This window comes from Anomaloglossus baeobatrachus, chromosome 6, assembly GCF_048569485.1.
Source record: "Anomaloglossus baeobatrachus isolate aAnoBae1 chromosome 6, aAnoBae1.hap1, whole genome shotgun sequence".
NCBI lineage: Eukaryota > Metazoa > Chordata > Amphibia > Anura > Aromobatidae > Anomaloglossus > Anomaloglossus baeobatrachus.
Genome location: NC_134358.1, coordinates 51,102,355 through 51,121,830, shown reverse-complemented (window position 1 = coordinate 51,121,830; position 19,476 = coordinate 51,102,355). Strand labels below are relative to the sequence as shown.

Genomic DNA, 19,476 nt, shown 5'->3' with positions numbered 1-19,476 from the left:
AATCAAGGTCTATTTTGTGTTCACCATGGTTGTAGCGCGCTGCTGATGGTGGGTGATAGGAGAGGGAGCAGGGGAGTACATTTTTGTTGCCAGTCTGCAGTCCTATCTGCATGTGCCATTTTTTTTTTTCATGACCTTTTGTATCACCAGATCTTTTGGGCTTGAAACCTGCCCCCAACAATGGCAGTCATGGAAGCCTAAATCACCTGTTACGTGCAGCCTCTCACAAGCCAGCAGTACCTGACGAAGTCTCCAAACCAGTGCCTATAGTGCTTTCCCAATCCACCGTAAATGAAGAGCTCGGGTGTTCTTGTGATGACAAGGTAGAGCCTAACAAATGCCCGTTATTTCTTTTGTACATGGTACAAGTAGTGTGGATTGATAACTCTGCTACTTATTAGGTCATTCTCACCACTTTGTCGTCTAAATGCAGAAAGATGCAGTTAAAAGGGTTTTCCCAAAATTGCAAGCCCAAAGAATAAGGGATAACTTGCTAAGGGCTGAGGGCACCACTGCTGGTACCAAAAAATGGGGTTTTGCAGAGCATGATCTTGAATGGCGTGGGGGTGTGCATATGTAGAGGGTGGACTTGCCCCTGTACTGTTTATGCCACGTCTTTTGTGTGTTATACCAATTGTATATGTTTAATGTGTTATGCTGCTAGCTAGTGCAGGTTCCAGGTACAGAAGAGCGGTACTGTCACCAAGGGCGCCGCTTGGTGGTTGAGCGAAGATGGGAGCAGGATGGTAGAGGCAGGGTTAAAGAGGAAGTGACCGATGCGGGAAAAAGGACAATTGGGGGGGGGGGGAGGTCTCAAGAGGAGCCAGTGTAGAATAGGGTTCTAATGAGAGAAGACATGGCCTCGGTGCTGGGGCCAGTCAGGGAACCCTGAGGTAATCTCGAGACGGCTTAAAGTGTCTTCCGGCTAGAGAGCCGTTGGGGCCCAGAATCGATCGAAGGTGAATGGAGTCAGGGGGAAGGAAAATTGGACCTTGAAGCTTGAGGAAGAGATCCAAGATAGCAGAGGGGAACAAGTCGAGGAGTCATACCCTACACTTGAAAGGAAGCAAGGAGAGAAAGGCAATGTCTGTCATAACATTGTAAAGAATAAAAATGAATGTTTTTGGTTGGCTAAGCGAGTTCTGGTGTTGCCTGTGTTACTAATTGTCTATGGCCATATTGCCAGTGGGGTGATAGTTGCCAACCTGAAGAAACCGGAAAGTGTCATACAACCTATCCGAAATCACATCCGTACACGAAGTCCCCATGGCAAAGGAGTGTGGCGTCTATGCAGCTTTGGGCCAGCACCTTCCTTCACATGTGTCATGGAGGGGGTTTCTTTTTTGGCATCTGCCTTTGTCCTAACAAATAACAAGCGGACCTATAGCGTACGGAGCACACTGGAACCTTAATTTTGATGTACTGTATTTAACCCCTTCCAGACATGTCGGGTCCCATGCATGATGTTTGTTCAGGAGCTGAACCTGTACCATAATTGATCAGATGATGGATGCATTACCCAGCCGTCATCTGCCTGTAACAGCAGTGAGTGGAGCTGAGATGACACCATGGCGGCCAGGAATTTTTGTGAAAAGTAGATAATTTTTGGGTTTGGCTCTTAGAATAAGGGAAGGAAAACAAATGCACCCAAAATTATAAAACTGGTCAGGAAGAAGTTAAAGAAATAATGGCCATGCGTAGTTAAATGATCCTGGAACCTGGTTTATTTAATGTTGCTCAGATCTATGAATACCCGATTGCATAGAAAGTTCTTGAGTGGTTGCAAATTGAAAACAATTGAACTTCCTAACATATTCCCAAGGGGCTGGCCCTGCTGATTGATTCTAAATTTATACATGGAACACCAATGTTCATGAAGCTTATACATTAAACGCATACTCCAGAAAATGTTTACACTCATTCGCCATATACTCAATCAAAAAAATTGGATTTAAAGTTGATATTAAAGGGGTGGTCTACTACTAGGACAACCCCTTCTTCTTCCACGTTTCACCCAGATAAAATAATAAACTCCATACTCTCTACCCATCCCAGTGCCCTTCCAGCTGTGTCTAGGATTGCGGTGCCAGGGCTCATGTGGGGTTGTGATATCACAAGAGCTTCACATCCAATCAGCGCTGGTTTCCTTCTGCCCGCTTTCGGACATGAGAGAAATCAACAGGAAGTGAGCGGCAGCAGCAGAGCTCACTTCCTGTTGATACATTCATTTTGTCCAAAGGAGGGGAGACAGGAACTGTAGCTGATTGCGCACAGGGTTCGTGTGATGCCACAACCCCATGTGTGCCTTCAACATTGCGATCTCAGACACCATTAGAAATGTGTGTAGGGAGTATAGGCTTTATTATTTTACCTGGTGGAAACCTGGAATCAGAAGGGGTTATCCTAGTAGTGGACAACCCTTTTAAAGCTTCTGTGGCTCCCCTGAGGCTTCAATCGCGACAGAGGTACTGCACCTCTGCCAGAGGTGTGATATTCGATCCTGGGTAAGGAAGGAGGTCAATGCAGTTTCATACAAAAGCACAGCACACTCACTTAGCAACACATCACAAAACCTGGTAAGGGCGTGATTATACCCGAACCAGAGCGGGGAGTGGAGTCAGCTGAGTGGGAACAGAGGTGTCTTGTGAAGTGGGTTAGTACAGAGTTGGAGAGGAGCAGTGGAGGAGAAAAGACCTGCGGTCTGGAGTTGGTTCCGCTCGGCCCGGGCATAGATAGAAGGGCCCCAAAACCCGTGGGAATTCCAATACTACCCCGTGGCCTCGTTCCACATATAATCAACGAGTAGAGGGACACTGTCGCAATTCGAGGACTGGTCCCCAGGCTAGCGGAGATTAAACCCACGGGCTCCCTAGTGAAACCAGTGGCTGAGGTGTCTCCAAGCACCGAAGCTACCAACGCACACGAATTTACTTGAAAGTGACCCAAGACGGACCAAAGGGAAAGAGCTTCATTCTACCCAATAGGGTTCATTGGCACTGGACAGGATGAGCGAGGGTGTACCGCCCCCGTACCAGCAGCCGGCACTGCTCGGATCCGGATCCGCAGTGTAGCTTGAGGGATTCTACTGGACCCGGGGGTCGCGCAGACACTTCAACTAAAAGGGGAGGGGGGGGACGTATTTGTACGGGATTTGTTGTAACTGTCTGTGACGTCACCCACGGTGTGTGGTGAAGTGTGGCACCACCGCTGCTGCTGTGGGTCTCCCAGGGATGATGGATTGGCAGCTGGATGTTAACCCCTCTGTGGGTAGGGATGGATGCCCCAGGGACCAGTGTCTCTGTGCTGGGGATGGTGACTGCAGGGGCCGGCGCGCCCGGTTGGACCGGGGGATGTTAGGTTACTCACGGTTAAATAAATCACGTGGATGGTGGCCGGCTGCCGCGATTGGGTGTATCTGGTCCCACACCCGGGCTGGTGATCCGTATCACTTCCCTCTGCACTTCTGTGTTTAGTGTGTTGGACCTCCTGGCGTGCAACACGGGAGTCCGCTCCTGGTCCTTTCTGTTGGGAGCCTTGCCCGCTGACGCTGACCCTACAGGATCTACCGGGCCATGGCGGATGCCCTATCCCTTTTTGGTGGGTGGTTGTCTGCTTTTTGGACTTCGGTTGGGACAAGACCTGTAATCCTGCCCTCAATTGGCTAATTAGCCAGGCCGTTGGTTCCGGTCCTGGCTTCAGGGTCCAAGTACCCCTGTTGTGCACGGTTTCCGGGTCGGTTCATTGGTGTCGGTACCAGCGGGCTCCAACCCTGTCCCGGTCCACCTCGGATCTCCGGCAGCCGTCTTCCCGTTTCCTACAGACACGGGTCACCGTCTGCCACCTACCAAGTACACCGGGGCTCCAACCCCGACGCCTTCCTTTCTTAATCGGCACTTTGCTGGAGCTACACTGCTCTGCTCCTGCACCTGAACCTCCACTCCTCACTTCTCCACAACTTGAACTTCTTTACCACTTTCCTCCCACCCCTGGTTCACTAGATCCCTAGGTGGGTGTTTCTCATCCGCCTGGTCTGACCCACTGGTGTGTCTGTCCTACTCTAGGGGAAGGTGACTAGGGTTTCAGGTCGGCTGTATGTAACCCTTTGTGGAAAGGTGTTGTGCGGGGGCCTGACTGTGTGACACCTGGTTTTGCCAGGGCGTCACAAGGTCACAAGTCAGGAGTGCGAAACCAGTGCAGAAGTTGGTCAGGTAAAGAGTACACTACAGAAATTGCACCAGAATCTACCTCCGAACTACCCAGGATCGGCACTCCAAGGGTGGTCCACGGCTTGTGTGTAACCGGCTACAGTGAGTAAACATCTATTGACTGCACCCCTGAGTCATCAGTTGGTCCATTATTCTCCACACCAGCTGTCGCGGGCGGGGAGGAGGGTGTCAGCACACCGCGCTCACCCCTTCTGCTCGGGTCCGGCAGTTGCTCCTGGTGGCTCGAGCTGCGGGCCGGATCCCGGGGTGTCTCGAGCGACACTCCTCGCCCGTGAGTGAAAAGGGGGGGGGGTGTTTGTTGGGGTTATAGTTCGTGACGCCACCCACGGTTGTGGTGATTGCACCACCGCTGCTTTGGATGGGGAGCCCGGGGTTGGTGATGGGAGCAGCCAGGTGTTGTGTTGCCCCTCCGTGGGTAGGGGTTGGTGATCCCGGGGCCCGGTGAAGAGATGTGAAGTGTAGGGCCTGGAGGGCGCAGGGACGCGGGGGCAGCGCTGTGCCTTGCGGCACTGTGGTACTCACTCAGCCTGAGACACGGACAGTTTGTTCGGTAAACAAACGGCTGGTAGGACGGTCCCACAGACGGTTGCACCTGCACTCCCGGTAGTTAACGGTGTTGTCACTCTTCCCTGCACCTTGTGTTCTGATGGTGGTAGCGGTGGATTCCCTCCGGTTACCCGCTCCCCGGCTGCAATCTGGGCCGGAGGAGCTCTACACTTTGCCCGCAGGCGCTGGCCCTGGGGAAACTGGTGCCTTGGCGGTGGCGGTGTCTCCCCGGTAATGGTCGGGCTGTTGCCGTCAATCGGGACTTTGTTGCTGGGAGATCTACGTCCCCTTCACTAACGGATTTAGCAGATCTGACGACTCCTAGCCCTGCTGGGGTCCGAAAGGCCCCTGTCCTGGTGCTGACTGTCCTTCGGAACACTGCTCCAGACCACCGGGCACACAGCCAACGGGGTCCTTCCAGGAACCTCCGAACCGTCCCACTCCGGACAGCCACCGTCGTTGTCAACCTTGCTGGTTCCGTCCGGACACACAGTCACGGACCTTCAGGCTTTTCTGTCACTTTCTACTTTTCTCCTTTCTACTTTCACTCCTTGTGGTTTACTCTAGCCCTTCACTGGACTTTCTCTCGATGTTCACTCAAGCTCCTCCTGAGCTAATCTGCCTGTTTTCCTCCCTCCTCCAGCACTGTGACCTCCTCGGTGGGCGGAGCCAACCGCCTGGCCCACCCCCTGGTGTGCATCAACAGTCTCTGGAAGAGGGCAACAAGGATTTGTGTTTTGACTGTGGTGTTCCTACCTGGGATGTGGGGTGTGGTGGTGTTGTGTCCTGTGTCCCCTGGCTTGCCCAGGGCGACACACAGCCACAATAGACTACTACTACCACCCCCATCTGCCCTGGGGCCTAGCTCTACCTGTGGAGGGCTACACCATCTAAGCTGCGTCACCCCCAGCCCCTATCTCGCAGCGGCGGCACCCGAACTTGCCGCTTACCACAGGTGGTGTGACGAATGACAACCATCATCCCCTACATCTTTATTAAACACCACCGGGGTCACGGAAAAGAGCCTGGCCACCGCGGCGTCCCAGCAGCTGCAGAACTGGAACCGCCACCCGGTAACCAGTCTCCCCAGGCCCTTGTGAGCGTGTCACTTCTTACACTCAGCCAGCCCCCTTCATACACATCACCAACAAGGGAAGATGTTCTCTGCCACTATCTAAATACTAAAGAAACTCCACATGATGGGATCTGAATTTGGGCTATTAATGAATTCTCTACCAATGTATGTCTATGGGGTTTTTGGGGGGTTTTTTTTATACGAAGACCCTGGTCTGAAGCTTTGTAAGGGGTCACACATTGACTTTTAGAATGGCCTTCGATCAATGGTGCCTGAGAGATTTATTTATTCTTTTTGGGAGTTGAACAATTTTGCCAAATCATAACTTTTTTTTATTTCTTTAATATTTTATCTTTCATATAAAGAATAAGGCTGAGGAGCTGAATAAACGACTGTATCTTAAAGGAACTGACGGTAAGAACAAAAAAGTGCTATCACTTGAAAAGCATGCTCCTCCTCCTTGCTATGCTGATGTATTAGATCCACCCTAGAAAGGGTGGATTAGTTGTGGTGCACTATTTCCCTTTCCAACTATTTTAATATTCCTCCACCGGTTCTCCAACCTTTTTTGCTTGAATACACTCCAACTCCTCTGGGGAGAGAGAGAGGTCATGTACTGGTTTTGACCAACCTGTAGCAAAGGGGATACGACCAGACGCTGAGCCCCCTTTCTTCATTGAAAAGTTTCAAATTTACACAATGTTTTTAAAAATTTCTTTCAAAAATATCCTAGTCCTAAAATGTCCTCTCTGTGTGTTTTTTGAAGCGAACATTTTTATTTTATTTTTCAAGGACCATTGGATTCCCAATGTTACAATTTAAGTGACAGACTGGTACAGAAGGAAGGTGGCCCTGCCTTCATGGGCTTAGTCTACATAATCCTGAGTAAGGAGATGGTACGTCAAAGGGTTATTGCAGGTTGTAGGCTTTCCTAAACAAATGAGTTTTCAGTTTGCGTCAGAAGGTTTCAATTCTGGCCAACAATTGGACATGTTGGAGCACAGAATTTCAGGGGATACTCGAGAAGTCTAGGAGGCAGGGAACATGGGAGTGTGGACAAAAGAAGGACGTCATGGGAGGATAGGAGATTACATTAGTTTGCTGATGTATGCAGGAGACTGATGAAATGCCTGATACCTCCCCACATATAATCTCAGTAATAGTTTAAACTGGATTCCTTGGGGAATCTGAAGCCAGTGAAAGGATGTACAGTGGGGAGAGGTGAAGGAGTAGCAAGAGTAGGATAAATTGGGCAGCGAAGTTAAGGATGGACTGGAGATGTTCGAGAGTTTTAGTTGGGAGGCCACAGAGACGGATGTTGCAGTAGTAGATTCAAGCTTGAATAAGAGATGAATTATGGAAATATATGTTTTAGTTGGAGGTTGTAAGAGCTTGGACTTGTTGTTTGAAGACTATGGCAGAGCTGAGGATTACTCTGAGGCAGCAGACTACCGGTACAGAGGAAAGCATAATGTCCCTTATTGTGATAGATTAGATAGACTTTGGAGAGGGGCTATGTGAGAAGGATATAAGATGATTAGTTTGATTTTGTCCATATTGAGCTTTAGGAAGCGTGATGAGAAGGAATAAGACATTAGGAAAAACTTGGTAGGAGGTGAGCTCTCCATCAATGGAAATCTTCAAGCGGAAACTGGATAAACATTTAGGTGGGATGGTTTAGGAAAACCTGCACTCACAGGGGGTTGGACCCGATGGCCCTTGAGTTCCCTTCCAACTCTACCATTCTATGAGGATATGGCTGATAGACTTCTGAACAGAAGAGCGTTGATGTCTTGGCCTGAGTGTCACGCTAGGTACGGGGAAATACCAAGTGAAAGGGAAGAGAACCCTGTGTCTAGGGAAGGTAAGATGGTGACACCTGACCGAACCTAGTGCTGGTCCCTGGAGTCCCTCACGACCCTAGATAGGGTCCGCACATGTGTTGAGCCAGATTCCTGACCCTAGGTATCCCTAGTGCTGGGCCCTAAATAGGGAATGGATGGGATGAGCTCTTCGTCAACCCCACTAAACGATATAGACAACACAAGGAGGACACATGGGGAAAATGCATGAACTACTTGTGAACAATTGAAAGGTAGAGGTTCAGCAAAGTTTTCAGCAATGATACCAAAGGGGTGTACAAGCTACAAGCTTGCAACCAAGGCTTGAATGAACTAAAAATATCACCACCAGCACCAGTCCAAGGAAAAAAGGGGTATTTAAGCACCAAGATAATGCTGATGATCAGCAGCTGGGTGGAAGGCAAGCTCCTGCTGGGTCAAAAAGGGGGAGGGAGATGAATCCAGCAGGAAAGATACCCAAACCAATGAATACTGACAGCAAGAACAATGGAACGTCAGGGAGCAATTTTGTGCAGCCAAACGACGTGACCTTCTATGGCCAGAAACCACATGACTGTCTGTTACCCGTGACACAGAGGTAGATCTGAATGTCCACATATAGGTGGTCCTAAAATCCCAAGACTTTATGAGCTGTTTCAGGCTAAAGGTATAGATGGAGAAGCATAGCGGTCCCAGGATAGAGCCTTGAGCATCGGATGAGGAGTTGTATGAAAAAAAGGGGGGGTGTTGTGTAACTAATCATATAACCCTTTAAAAATCTTGAATTTTATTAATACTTATTTAAAATCCACAACCTTTGTGCAAATACAATGTGAAATAAAGAGGGAAGAAGGTAAGATGCTTACCCTTTACAATAGCCCTCCCTCCTGTCCACTACCTACCGCGGGGGTCGGCACCCTGATAGCTACGAAAATGGCGCCCCCACTCTGCGGTGGCTGACCCTGTAATGTCCCTAAGAAAGCCCTCAAATAGATGATGAAAAACAGATAAAGTCAAGGGTCACAGACAGGGTACACTCATCCTTCAGTGGACAGAAAGATTGGGACAACACACATGAACACCTGGTTCAGACCACCTCTAAAGTCATTGGTGATTCCGGGGTAATCGTACAGACCGCAGATAGCAGATACATTAGGTGTATAGTCCTATATAACCCCAAAAGGCAATGTCTGTAGCAAATGCATGCATTAGATGCCGAAACGTAAGCCTAGGTATGCACAGTAATAAACATTAAGGTGCTTAGTGAAATAAAGTGTGCAGACTAATGAACACACCCTGGCCTCCGATGCTGGCTCTTACATACGGCCGGTTTGCTCCTGCACAAAATAAATCAGCGCATACCCAGTGCAACTGCCTAGGAACAACCAAATATGATCATTGAGGTTGGTCAAAAATAAAACACATCAAACACTTATCGTGTGAGGAGGGTTCATGTGTGAGTCCCAGAATCGCCCCGGTTCCGCCTCTACGCGTTTCTCCGGACACGGATCATCAGGAGGCTTGATACAAGGCTTTGCCAACCGGTTTCAGGACAGCATGATGTCAGGATAAAGGGGGAGAGCCGATACACTTGGTTCTCCTTTTAAACCCTGCCGGTAGTGGGCCACCTCCATCCCCAGCCAAACAGCCCGTCCCCCCTCCCCTCCCCCATATGCCCAAGCACGCCCCCCATCACAGCATGCCCAGCCCTCATGATGTAATATTACAACAAGATCCCTTTTCAGATGTTAAATCCCTCCAGCAATATGTACAGTAGAAGGGCGCGTGATTATCGCACCGGTGAACCACATGATTTGTCCCGTTCACAGACCATCTATTTTGGAATCATACATACTAGCAAGATGCCTCTGGGAACGCCCCCTGATGCATTCCATGGTGTGACGCCGCTTGCGTTCCACGATCGGAACGTCAGGCGGAACCGGAAGTGACGTCACTGCCCGAAACCGGAAGTGACGTCAGTGGCCGAAACCGGAAGTGACGTCACGCGGTTACATACGGCCGGATGCATGGGCGGGGAACAGCAAAAGCATACCCGCCCCACAATAGATGTCATCCCTCAACCACTCCCACAATGGGATGCTATAACTTATTAATGGAGAGGCGGGGGAAAGATATATTACCCCCAGATTCTAATGGGCATCTTAGATTCTCAAAATTTACTTTCATATATATATAATCCTGCTTTAACCTGGGGACATCCTGTATATACATACAGGCTATACTTATAACAACCCAGGGGTCGCATTAATGACCATATGCTATAACGTCACACCACCAAATTTACATCGAGAGAGCACCATCAGATAAACAGGGATATCCAGGAAACAGGGACAGACATGCAGGACTGGGGGAACACGCCAGACACAGGAGGGTGGGGGGGGGGCGACAGGCAAAGGGACGGAGCACCCACTCCAGCACCAATCTGAATCCATTACACATATGAACATGTGCGTTAGGTCAATATTACCTCCCTATAACGGGATTCGGGCCAGCCAACTCCAGGAACCCCTAGAATCAACTCCAGGAATCAGAGAAAACAGGCGTATGAAATCTGCTCATTCAAACCTCCGGGCTGGACAGACTCCATTCTGAAAATCCATTCGCACTCCTTTCTCAACAGAGTCTTATCATGGTCACCACCTCTGGGATTGCTCTTCACCACCTCCAGTACCTGGAATTTTACTTCATGAATATTACCCCCATGTCGAGAATTCATATGTCTCCCCAGGGGGGTATCCCGTTTATTCCGTATGTCACCAAGGTGCTCTCCAACCCTCCTTCGTAACTCCCTCTTTGTCTTCCCCACATAGTCCATGGGACAAGTACACGTGGCCACATATATCAGTCCCATCGTCTTGCAGTTAGCGAAGGACCTTAGGAAGAATTCTCTCCCATTTTTTGAGCTTCTGGCGGACTTCGCAGGTCTCATGGAGTTACAATAGGAACAATCTCCACACCTGTAAAAACCACATATACCTCTATCTAACCACGTGCCGGGGGGTTTTGGTCTGGTGTAGCAGCTATGGACCAATCTGTCCCTAAGGGACCTCCCTTTCCTGTACGTGATGCTCGGTCTCTGTGAGATCATGTGCTTTACATCGGGATCCAGAGTCAAAATATCCCAATGTTTAAAAAGTACTCTGCGGACCCGCTCGCTCTGGCAATCAAATGTGCCAATCAGTCTGGTAATATCTTCGTCTTCTTTCTTTTTTCTACCGCAACCATGTAAGAGTACTGTTCTATCCTGCTTTTCCGCATGGTCCCTAGCCTGATATAATACTTTAGAGGGGTAGCCTCTATCTACAAAACGTCTGGTCATATCCCTCGCCTGAGACCGATACGTCTCCATAGTTGAGCAATTCCGTCTCAGCCGAAGGTATTGACCTTTGGGAATGCCATTCCTTAATGGGAAAGGATGATGACTATCCCACCTCAAAAGATTGTTAGTTGAAGTGGGCTTGCGATAAGTACTGGTGGAGAGGACTCCGTCTGGCTCTTTCTTGATGATCACATCCAAAAAGGGTAGTTCTTTTATATCTGCCTCAAAGGTGAAATGAAGATTTAGTTCATTCATATTAAGCAACTCTACAAACCTCACAAATGATGCACTGGACCCTGACCATAGGACAAATACGTCGTCTATATATCTTGACCACAACAAAATATGTGGCTGCCACCAGTGGTCCCCATCCATAAAGACGACGGTTTCTTCCCACCAGCCCAGGAAGAGGTTAGCATACGAGGGGGCACAAGGGCTCCCCATAGCTGTCCCCCTGAGCTGGTGGAAGTACTTACCGTCGAATCTAAAGAGGTTATGATGTAATATGAAATCCAGTAAATTCAACAGGAATCGATTATGATCCCGATGTTCCCTAGTTCTTGTGTTCAGATAATATTCGATTGCTTTTAATCCCAGAGTGTGAGGTATATTGCTATATAGAGCCTCCACATCAATTGAAGCCAGAAGGACGTCCTCTCCAACCGAAATCCCATCCAGCTTCCCTAATAGGTCGGCTGTGTCACGTGTATACGATGGAAGCGAGATGACAAAAGGACGCAAGACCTCATCAACATAAATGCCGCTGTTTTGCGTAAACGAATCCACACCCGATACAATGGGGCGGCCCTTCAACAGCTCCAGCCCCTTATGAACCTTGGGCAAGGTATAAAAGGTTGGCATGACTGGGCAAACGGGTTTCAAAAAATCAAATTCATTATTGCTCAACAGGCCACTAGTCCTTGCTTCCTCAAGTATCATGAGTAGGGATGCTCTATAATCCTCCAGAGGGTTGGAGGTAAGCACTTCATATGTATGTCTATCTTTCAATACACGGTGGCACATCTCAAGATACTTATCATGGCTCAAAATCACAAGGTTCCCACCCTTATCAGAGGGTTTTATTATTATATTCTCATTTTTTTCCAGGTCTTGCAGTGCCAAAAATTCATCATCAGTGAGGTTACGATCAAATCCATCATTCCTACGGGGGATCTTTTTGAGGTCCCTCTCTACAAGGTTCAAAAACAAATCGATATTGGTGGTGTCACCCTGCGGGGGCATCCTCACACTCTTGGCTTTTAGCTTAGTGAAGGGGCCACGTCCATTACTGTTAGCAATGTCCTGTTCTTGAAGGAGTCCCATGAGAGACCGAAATCCCTCTATGTCATCATCAGACAGTCCCAACCTCCTACAGCTCTCTCTATCATTTTTAAGGAAGAATTTTCTCCATTTTAATTTTCTCCCAAAGAGCTGTATGTCTTTAACCCAATGAAAGCAATTATAATCATTCGTGGGTACGAATGAAAGACCCTTTCTTAAGATGTTATACTGCTTCTCATTGGGAATAAAGTTGGATAAATTGATAATTTGACTCCTATTCAGCCCTCCACCCTGTGTTAGCTCAGCCGTTAATTCACCCGGTTCCTTAGATGATAGGCCCGGGAGACCCCCTGCTCTAAAAAAGATGGAGTCTTTGTTCCACCTGATGCTGCAGAAGTGGATACATATGCACACCCAGATTCCTGTCCAAAGGATCTCGTGTTTATGGGATCTCTTGTGGGATAGATATTCCTTCCTCCCCGTCTCCATCTTCTATTCTGCCGTCTGCCTCTATTATTAAACCGGGCTTCTCCTCCAACCCTTTCGGTGTCCGATACCTCCTGATCCGAAGAGGAGATATCAGTATCCCTTTGGGCTGGACTCACAAAATTATAAGCCTGGTTCGTGGAGAACTCTCTAAGATCTCTCTGAAATTGCAGATGCTTCCTTTCTTTGATGTAACCTTGATATTTCTCTATAGAGACCTGTAAGGCACTCTCCCTCTTATTAAAGTCAGGATCTGATTTAAATTTGAGGATACTCTCTATGTCTAAGTTTAATTTGGTGGTGGCTTGTTCCAAAAGTGTCCTCTCCTCCTGTATCAGCAATGTCATGAATCTAAGGGAGGACTCTATTGATTCCTTCTGCCACGCTTCCAAAAGCCTAGAACTTGAGGTACGGGGGGATGGGTGAAGATTAATTCTCAGGCCTTTGGGAACAATTCTGTTCTTGAGGTAGTTTTCAAGAGCCTTAATCTCCCACCAAGATTTCGTGTACTCTTTATAAGATGAGTACAAATCACCAAACTTGGTCTTGAGGGAGGTGACACCAATCCCACCTTCAGGAGTTTCCTTTGTGCAGAACGCCTGATTTGCGTCCTCAACCCAGGAGTTAATATCAATGGGACCTGTCAGAAAGCTGGCTATACTCATGAAACTGTATGAAAAAAAGGGGGGGTGTTGTGTAACTAATCATATAACCCTTTAAAAATCTTGAATTTTATTAATACTTATTTAAAATCCACAACCTTTGTGCAAATACAATGTGAAATAAAGAGGGAAGAAGGTAAGATGCTTACCCTTTACAATAGCCCTCCCTCCTGTCCACTACCTACCGCGGGGGTCGGCACCCTGATAGCTACGAAAATGGCGCCCCCACTCTGCGGTGGCTGACCCTGTAATGTCCCTAAGAAAGCCCTCAAATAGATGATGAAAAACAGATAAAGTCAAGGGTCACAGACAGGGTACACTCATCCTTCAGTGGACAGAAAGATTGGGACAACACACATGAACACCTGGTTCAGACCACCTCTAAAGTCATTGGTGATTCCGGGGTAATCGTACAGACCGCAGATAGCAGATACATTAGGTGTATAGTCCTATATAACCCCAAAAGGCAATGTCTGTAGCAAATGCATGCATTAGATGCCGAAACGTAAGCCTAGGTAAGCAAAGGTATACTTTCATATATATATGCAGGACTGGATGTCTGTCCCTGTTTCCTGGATATCCCTGTTTATCTGATGGTGCTCTCTCGATGTAAATTTGGTGGAGAAACGCGTAGAGGCGGAACCGGGGCGATTCTGGGACTCACACATGAACCCTCCTCACACGATAAGTGTTTGATGTGTTTTATTTTTGACCAACCTCAATGATCATATTTGGTTGTTCCTAGGCAGTTGCACTGGGTATGCGCTGATTTATTTTGTGCAGGAGCAAACCGGCCGTATGTAAGAGCCAGCATCGGAGGCCAGGGTGTGTTCATTAGTCTGCACACTTTATTTCACTAAGCACCTTAATGTTTATTACTGTGCATACCTAGGCTTACGTTTCGGCATCTAATGCATGCATTTGCTACAGACATTGCCTTTTGGGGTTATATAGGACTATACACCTAATGTATCTGCTATCTGCGGTCTGTACGATTACCCCGGAATCACCAATGACTTTAGAGGTGGTCTGAACCAGGTGTTCATGTGTGTTGTCCCAATCTTTCTGTCCACTGAAGGATGAGTGTACCCTGTCTGTGACCCTTGACTTTATCTGTTTTTCATCATCTATTTGAGGGCTTTCTTAGGGACATTACAGGGTCAGCCACCGCAGAGTGGGGGCGCCATTTTCGTAGCTATCAGGGTGCCGACCCCCGCGGTAGGTAGTGGACAGGAGGGAGGGCTATTGTAAAGGGTAAGCATCTTACCTTCTTCCCTCTTTATTTCACATTGTATTTGCACAAAGGTTGTGGATTTTAAATAAGTATTAATAAAATTCAAGATTTTTAAAGGGTTATATGATTAGTTACACAACACCCCCCCTTTTTTTCATACAGTTTCATGAGTATGGCCAGCTTTCTGACAGGTCCCATTGATATTAACTCCTGGGTTGAGGACGCAAATCAGGCGTTCTGCACAAAGGAAACTCCTGAAGGTGGGATTGGTGTCACCTCCCTCAAGACCAAGTTTGGTGATTTGTACTCCTCTTATAAAGAGTACACGAAATCTTGGTGGGAGATTAAGGCTCTTGAAAACTACCTCAAGAACAGAATTGTTCCCAAAGGCCTGAGAATTAATCTTCACCCATCCCCCCCGTACCTCAAGTTCTAGGCTTTTGGAAGCGTGGCAGAAGGAATCAATAGAGTCCTCCCTTAGATTCATGACATTGCTGATACAGGAGGAGAGGACACTTTTGGAACAAGCCACCACCAAATTAAACTTAGACATAGAGAGTATCCTCAAATTTAAATCAGATCCTGACTTTAATAAGAGGGAGAGTGCCTTACAGGTCTCTATAGAGAAATATCAAGGTTACATCAAAGAAAGGAAGCATCTGCAATTTCAGAGAGATCTTAGAGAGTTCTCCACGAACCAGGCTTATAATTTTGTGAGTCCAGCCCAAAGGGATACTGATATCTCCTCTTCGGATCAGGAGGTATCGGACACCGAAAGGGTTGGAGGAGAAGCCCGGTTTAATAATAGAGGCAGACGGCAGAATAGAAGATGGAGACGGGGAGGAAGGAATATCTATCCCACAAGAGATCCCATAAACACGAGATCCTTTGGACAGGAATCTGGGTGGGCATATGTATCCACTTCTGCAGCATCAGGTGGAACAAAGACTCCATCTTTTTTAGAGCAGGGGGTCTCCCGGGCCTATCATCTAAGGAACCGGGTGAATTAACGGCTGAGCTAACACAGGGTGGAGGGCTGAATAGGAGTCAAATTATCAATTTATCCAACTTTATTCCCAATGAGAAGCAGTATAACATCTTAAGAAAGGGTCTTTCATTCGTACCCACGAATGATTATAATTGCTTTCATTGGGTTAAAGACATACAGCTCTTTGGGAGAAAATTAAAATGGAGAAAATTCTTCCTTAAAAATGATAGAGAGAGCTGTAGGAGGTTGGGACTGTCTGATGATGACATAGAGGGATTTCGGTCTCTCATGGGACTCCTTCAAGAACAGGACATTGCTAACAGTAATGGACGTGGCCCCTTCACTAAGCTAAAAGCCAAGAGTGTGAGGATGCCCCCGCAGGGTGACACCACCAATATCGATTTGTTTTTGAACCTTGTAGAGAGGGACCTCAAAAAGATCCCCCGTAGGAATGATGGATTTGATCGTAACCTCACTGATGATGAATTTTTGGCACTGCAAGACCTGGAAAAAAATGAGAATATAATAATAAAACCCTCTGATAAGGGTGGGAACCTTGTGATTTTGAGCCATGATAAGTATCTTGAGATGTGCCACCGTGTATTGAAAGATAGACATACATATGAAGTGCTTACCTCCAACCCTCTGGAGGATTATAGAGCATCCCTACTCATGATACTTGAGGAAGCAAGGACTAGTGGCCTGTTGAGCAATAATGAATTTGATTTTTTGAAACCCGTTTGCCCAGTCATGCCAACCTTTTATACCTTGCCCAAGGTTCATAAGGGGCTGGAGCTGTTGAAGGGCCGCCCCATTGTATCGGGTGTGGATTCGTTTACGCAAAACAGCGGCATTTATGTTGATGAGGTCTTGCGTCCTTTTGTCATCTCGCTTCCATCGTATACACGTGACACAGCCGACCTATTAGGGAAGCTGGATGGGATTTCGGTTGGAGAGGACGTCCTTCTGGCTTCAATTGATGTGGAGGCTCTATATAGCAATATACCTCACACTCTGGGATTAAAAGCAATCGAATATTATCTGAACACAAGAACTAGGGAACATCGGGATCATAATCGATTCCTGTTGAATTTACTGGATTTCATATTACATCATAACCTCTTTAGATTCGACGGTAAGTACTTCCACCAGCTCAGGGGGACAGCTATGGGGAGCCCTTGTGCCCCCTCGTATGCTAACCTCTTCCTGGGCTGGTGGGAAGAAACCGTCGTCTTTATGGATGGGGACCACTGGTGGCAGCCACATATTTTGTTGTGGTCAAGATATATAGACGACGTATTTGTCCTATGGTCAGGGTCCAGTGCATCATTTGTGAGGTTTGTAGAGTTGCTTAATATGAATGAACTAAATCTTCATTTCACCTTTGAGGCAGATATAAAAGAACTACCCTTTTTGGATGTGATCATCAAGAAAGAGCCAGACGGAGTCCTCTCCACCAGTACTTATCGCAAGCCCACTTCAACTAACAATCTTTTGAGGTGGGATAGTCATCATCCTTTCCCATTAAGGAATGGCATTCCCAAAGGTCAATACCTTCGGCTGAGACGGAATTGCTCAACTATGGAGACGTATCGGTCTCAGGCGAGGGATATGACCAGACGTTTTGTAGATAGAGGCTACCCCTCTAAAGTATTATATCAGGCTAGGGACCATGCGGAAAAGCAGGATAGAACAGTACTCTTACATGGTTGCGGTAGAAAAAAGAAAGAAGACGAAGATATTACCAGACTGATTGGCACATTTGATTGCCAGAGCGAGCGGGTCCGCAGAGTACTTTTTAAACATTGGGATATTTTGACTCTGGATCCCGATGTAAAGCACATGATCTCACAGAGACCGAGCATCACGTACAGGAAAGGGAGGTCCCTTAGGGACAGATTGGTCCATAGCTGCTACACCAGACCAAAACCCCCCGGCACGTGGTTAGATAGAGGTATATGTGGTTTTTACAGGTGTGGAGATTGTTCCTATTGTAACTCCATGAGACCTGCGAAGTCCGCCAGAAGCTCAAAAAATGGGAGAGAATTCTTCCTAAGGTCCTTCGCTAACTGCAAGACGATGGGACTGATATATGTGGCCACGTGTACTTGTCCCATGGACTATGTGGGGAAGACAAAGAGGGAGTTACGAAGGAGGGTTGGAGAGCACCTTGGTGACATACGGAATAAACGGGATACCCCCCTGGGGAGACATATGAATTCTCGACATGGGGGTAATATTCATGAAGTAAAATTCCAGGTACTGGAGGTGGTGAAGAGCAATCCCAGAGGTGGTGACCATGATAAGACTCTGTTGAGAAAGGAGTGCGAATGGATTTTCAGAATGGAGTCTGTCCAGCCCGGAGGTTTGAATGAGCAGATTTCATACGCCTGTTTTCTCTGATTCCTGGAGTTGATTCTAGGGGTTCCTGGAGTTGGCTGGCCCGAATCCCGTTATAGGGAGGTAATATTGACCTAACGCACATGTTCATATGTGTAATGGATTCAGATTGGTGCTGGAGTGGGTGCTCCGTCCCTTTGCCTGTCGCCCCCCCCCCCCCCCCCACCCTCCTGTGTCTGGCGTGTTCCCCCAGTCCTGCATGTCTGTCCCTGTTTCCTGGATATCCCTGTTTATCTGATGGTGCTCTCTCGATGTAAATTTGGTGGTGTGACGTTATAGCATATGGTCATTAATGCGACCCCTGGGTTGTTATAAGTATAGCCTGTATGTATATACAGGATGTCCCCAGGTTAAAGCAGGATTATATATATATGAAAGTAAATTTTGAGAATCTAAGATGCCCATTAGAATCTGGGGGTAATATACCTTTCCCCCGCCTCTCCATTAATAAGTTATAGCATCCCATTGTGGGAGTGGTTGAGGGATGACATCTATTGTGGGGCGGGTATGCTTTTGCTGTTCCCCGCCCATGCATCCGGCCGTATGTAACCGCGTGACGTCACTTCCGGTTTCGGCCACTGACGTCACTTCCGGTTTCGGGCAGTGACGTCACTTCCGGTTCCGCCTGACGTTCCGATCGTGGAACGCAAGCGGCGTCACACCATGGAATGCATCAGGGGCGTTCCCAGAGGCATCTTGCTAGTATGTATGATTCCAAAATAGATGGTCTGTGAACGGGACAAATCATGTGGTTCACCGGTGCGATAATCACGCGCCCTTCTACTGTACATATTGCTGGAGGGATTTAACATCTGAAAAGGGATCTTGTTGTAATATTACATCATGAGGGCTGGTCATGCTGTGATGGGGGGCGTGCTTGGGCATATGGGGGAGGGGAGGGGGGACGGGCTGTTTGGCTGGGGATGGAGGTGGCCCACTACCGGCAGGGTTTAAAAGGAGAACCAAGTGTATCGGCTCTCCCCCTTTATCCTGACATCATGCTGTCCTGAAACCGGTTGGCAAAGCCTTGTATCAAGCCGCCTGATGATCCGTGTCCGGAGAAACGCGTAGAGGCGGAACCGGGGCGATTCTGGGACTCACACATGAACCCTCCTCACACGATAAGTGTTTGATGTGTTTTATTTTTGACCAACCTCAATGATCATATTTGGTTGTTCCTAGGCAGTTGCACTGGGTATGCGCTGATTTATTTTGTGCAGGAGCAAACCGGCCGTATGTAAGAGCCAGCATCGGAGGCCAGGGTGTGTTCATTAGTCTGCACACTTTATTTCACTAAGCACCTTAATGTTTATTACTGTGCATACCTAGGCTTACGTTTCGGCATCTAATGCATGCATTTGCTACAGACATTGCCTTTTGGGGTTATATAGGACTAT

General features: G+C 47.7%; 1 protein-coding gene and 1 long non-coding RNA gene across 8 annotated transcripts in view; one reads left to right on the top strand and one right to left on the bottom strand.

Annotated features, from left to right (window-relative positions):
• The window catches only part of ENPP2 (ectonucleotide pyrophosphatase/phosphodiesterase 2), a 264,936-nt gene that overhangs the window by 182,821 nt on the left and 62,639 nt on the right, over positions 1 to 19,476 (top strand). For all 7 annotated transcript variants that reach the window (XM_075352916.1, XM_075352917.1, XM_075352915.1 and 4 more), the window contains exons 18-19: positions 151 to 323; positions 6,213 to 6,261. In XM_075352916.1, coding sequence (XP_075209031.1) covers positions 151 to 323; positions 6,213 to 6,261 — 222 coding nt within the window. The remainder of the gene's footprint in view (positions 1 to 150; positions 324 to 6,212; positions 6,262 to 19,476) is intronic.
• LOC142317029 (uncharacterized) overlaps positions 1 to 19,476 on the bottom strand; it is a 109,102-nt gene that overhangs the window by 39,130 nt on the left and 50,496 nt on the right. The gene's annotated exons all lie outside the window — the stretch shown is intronic.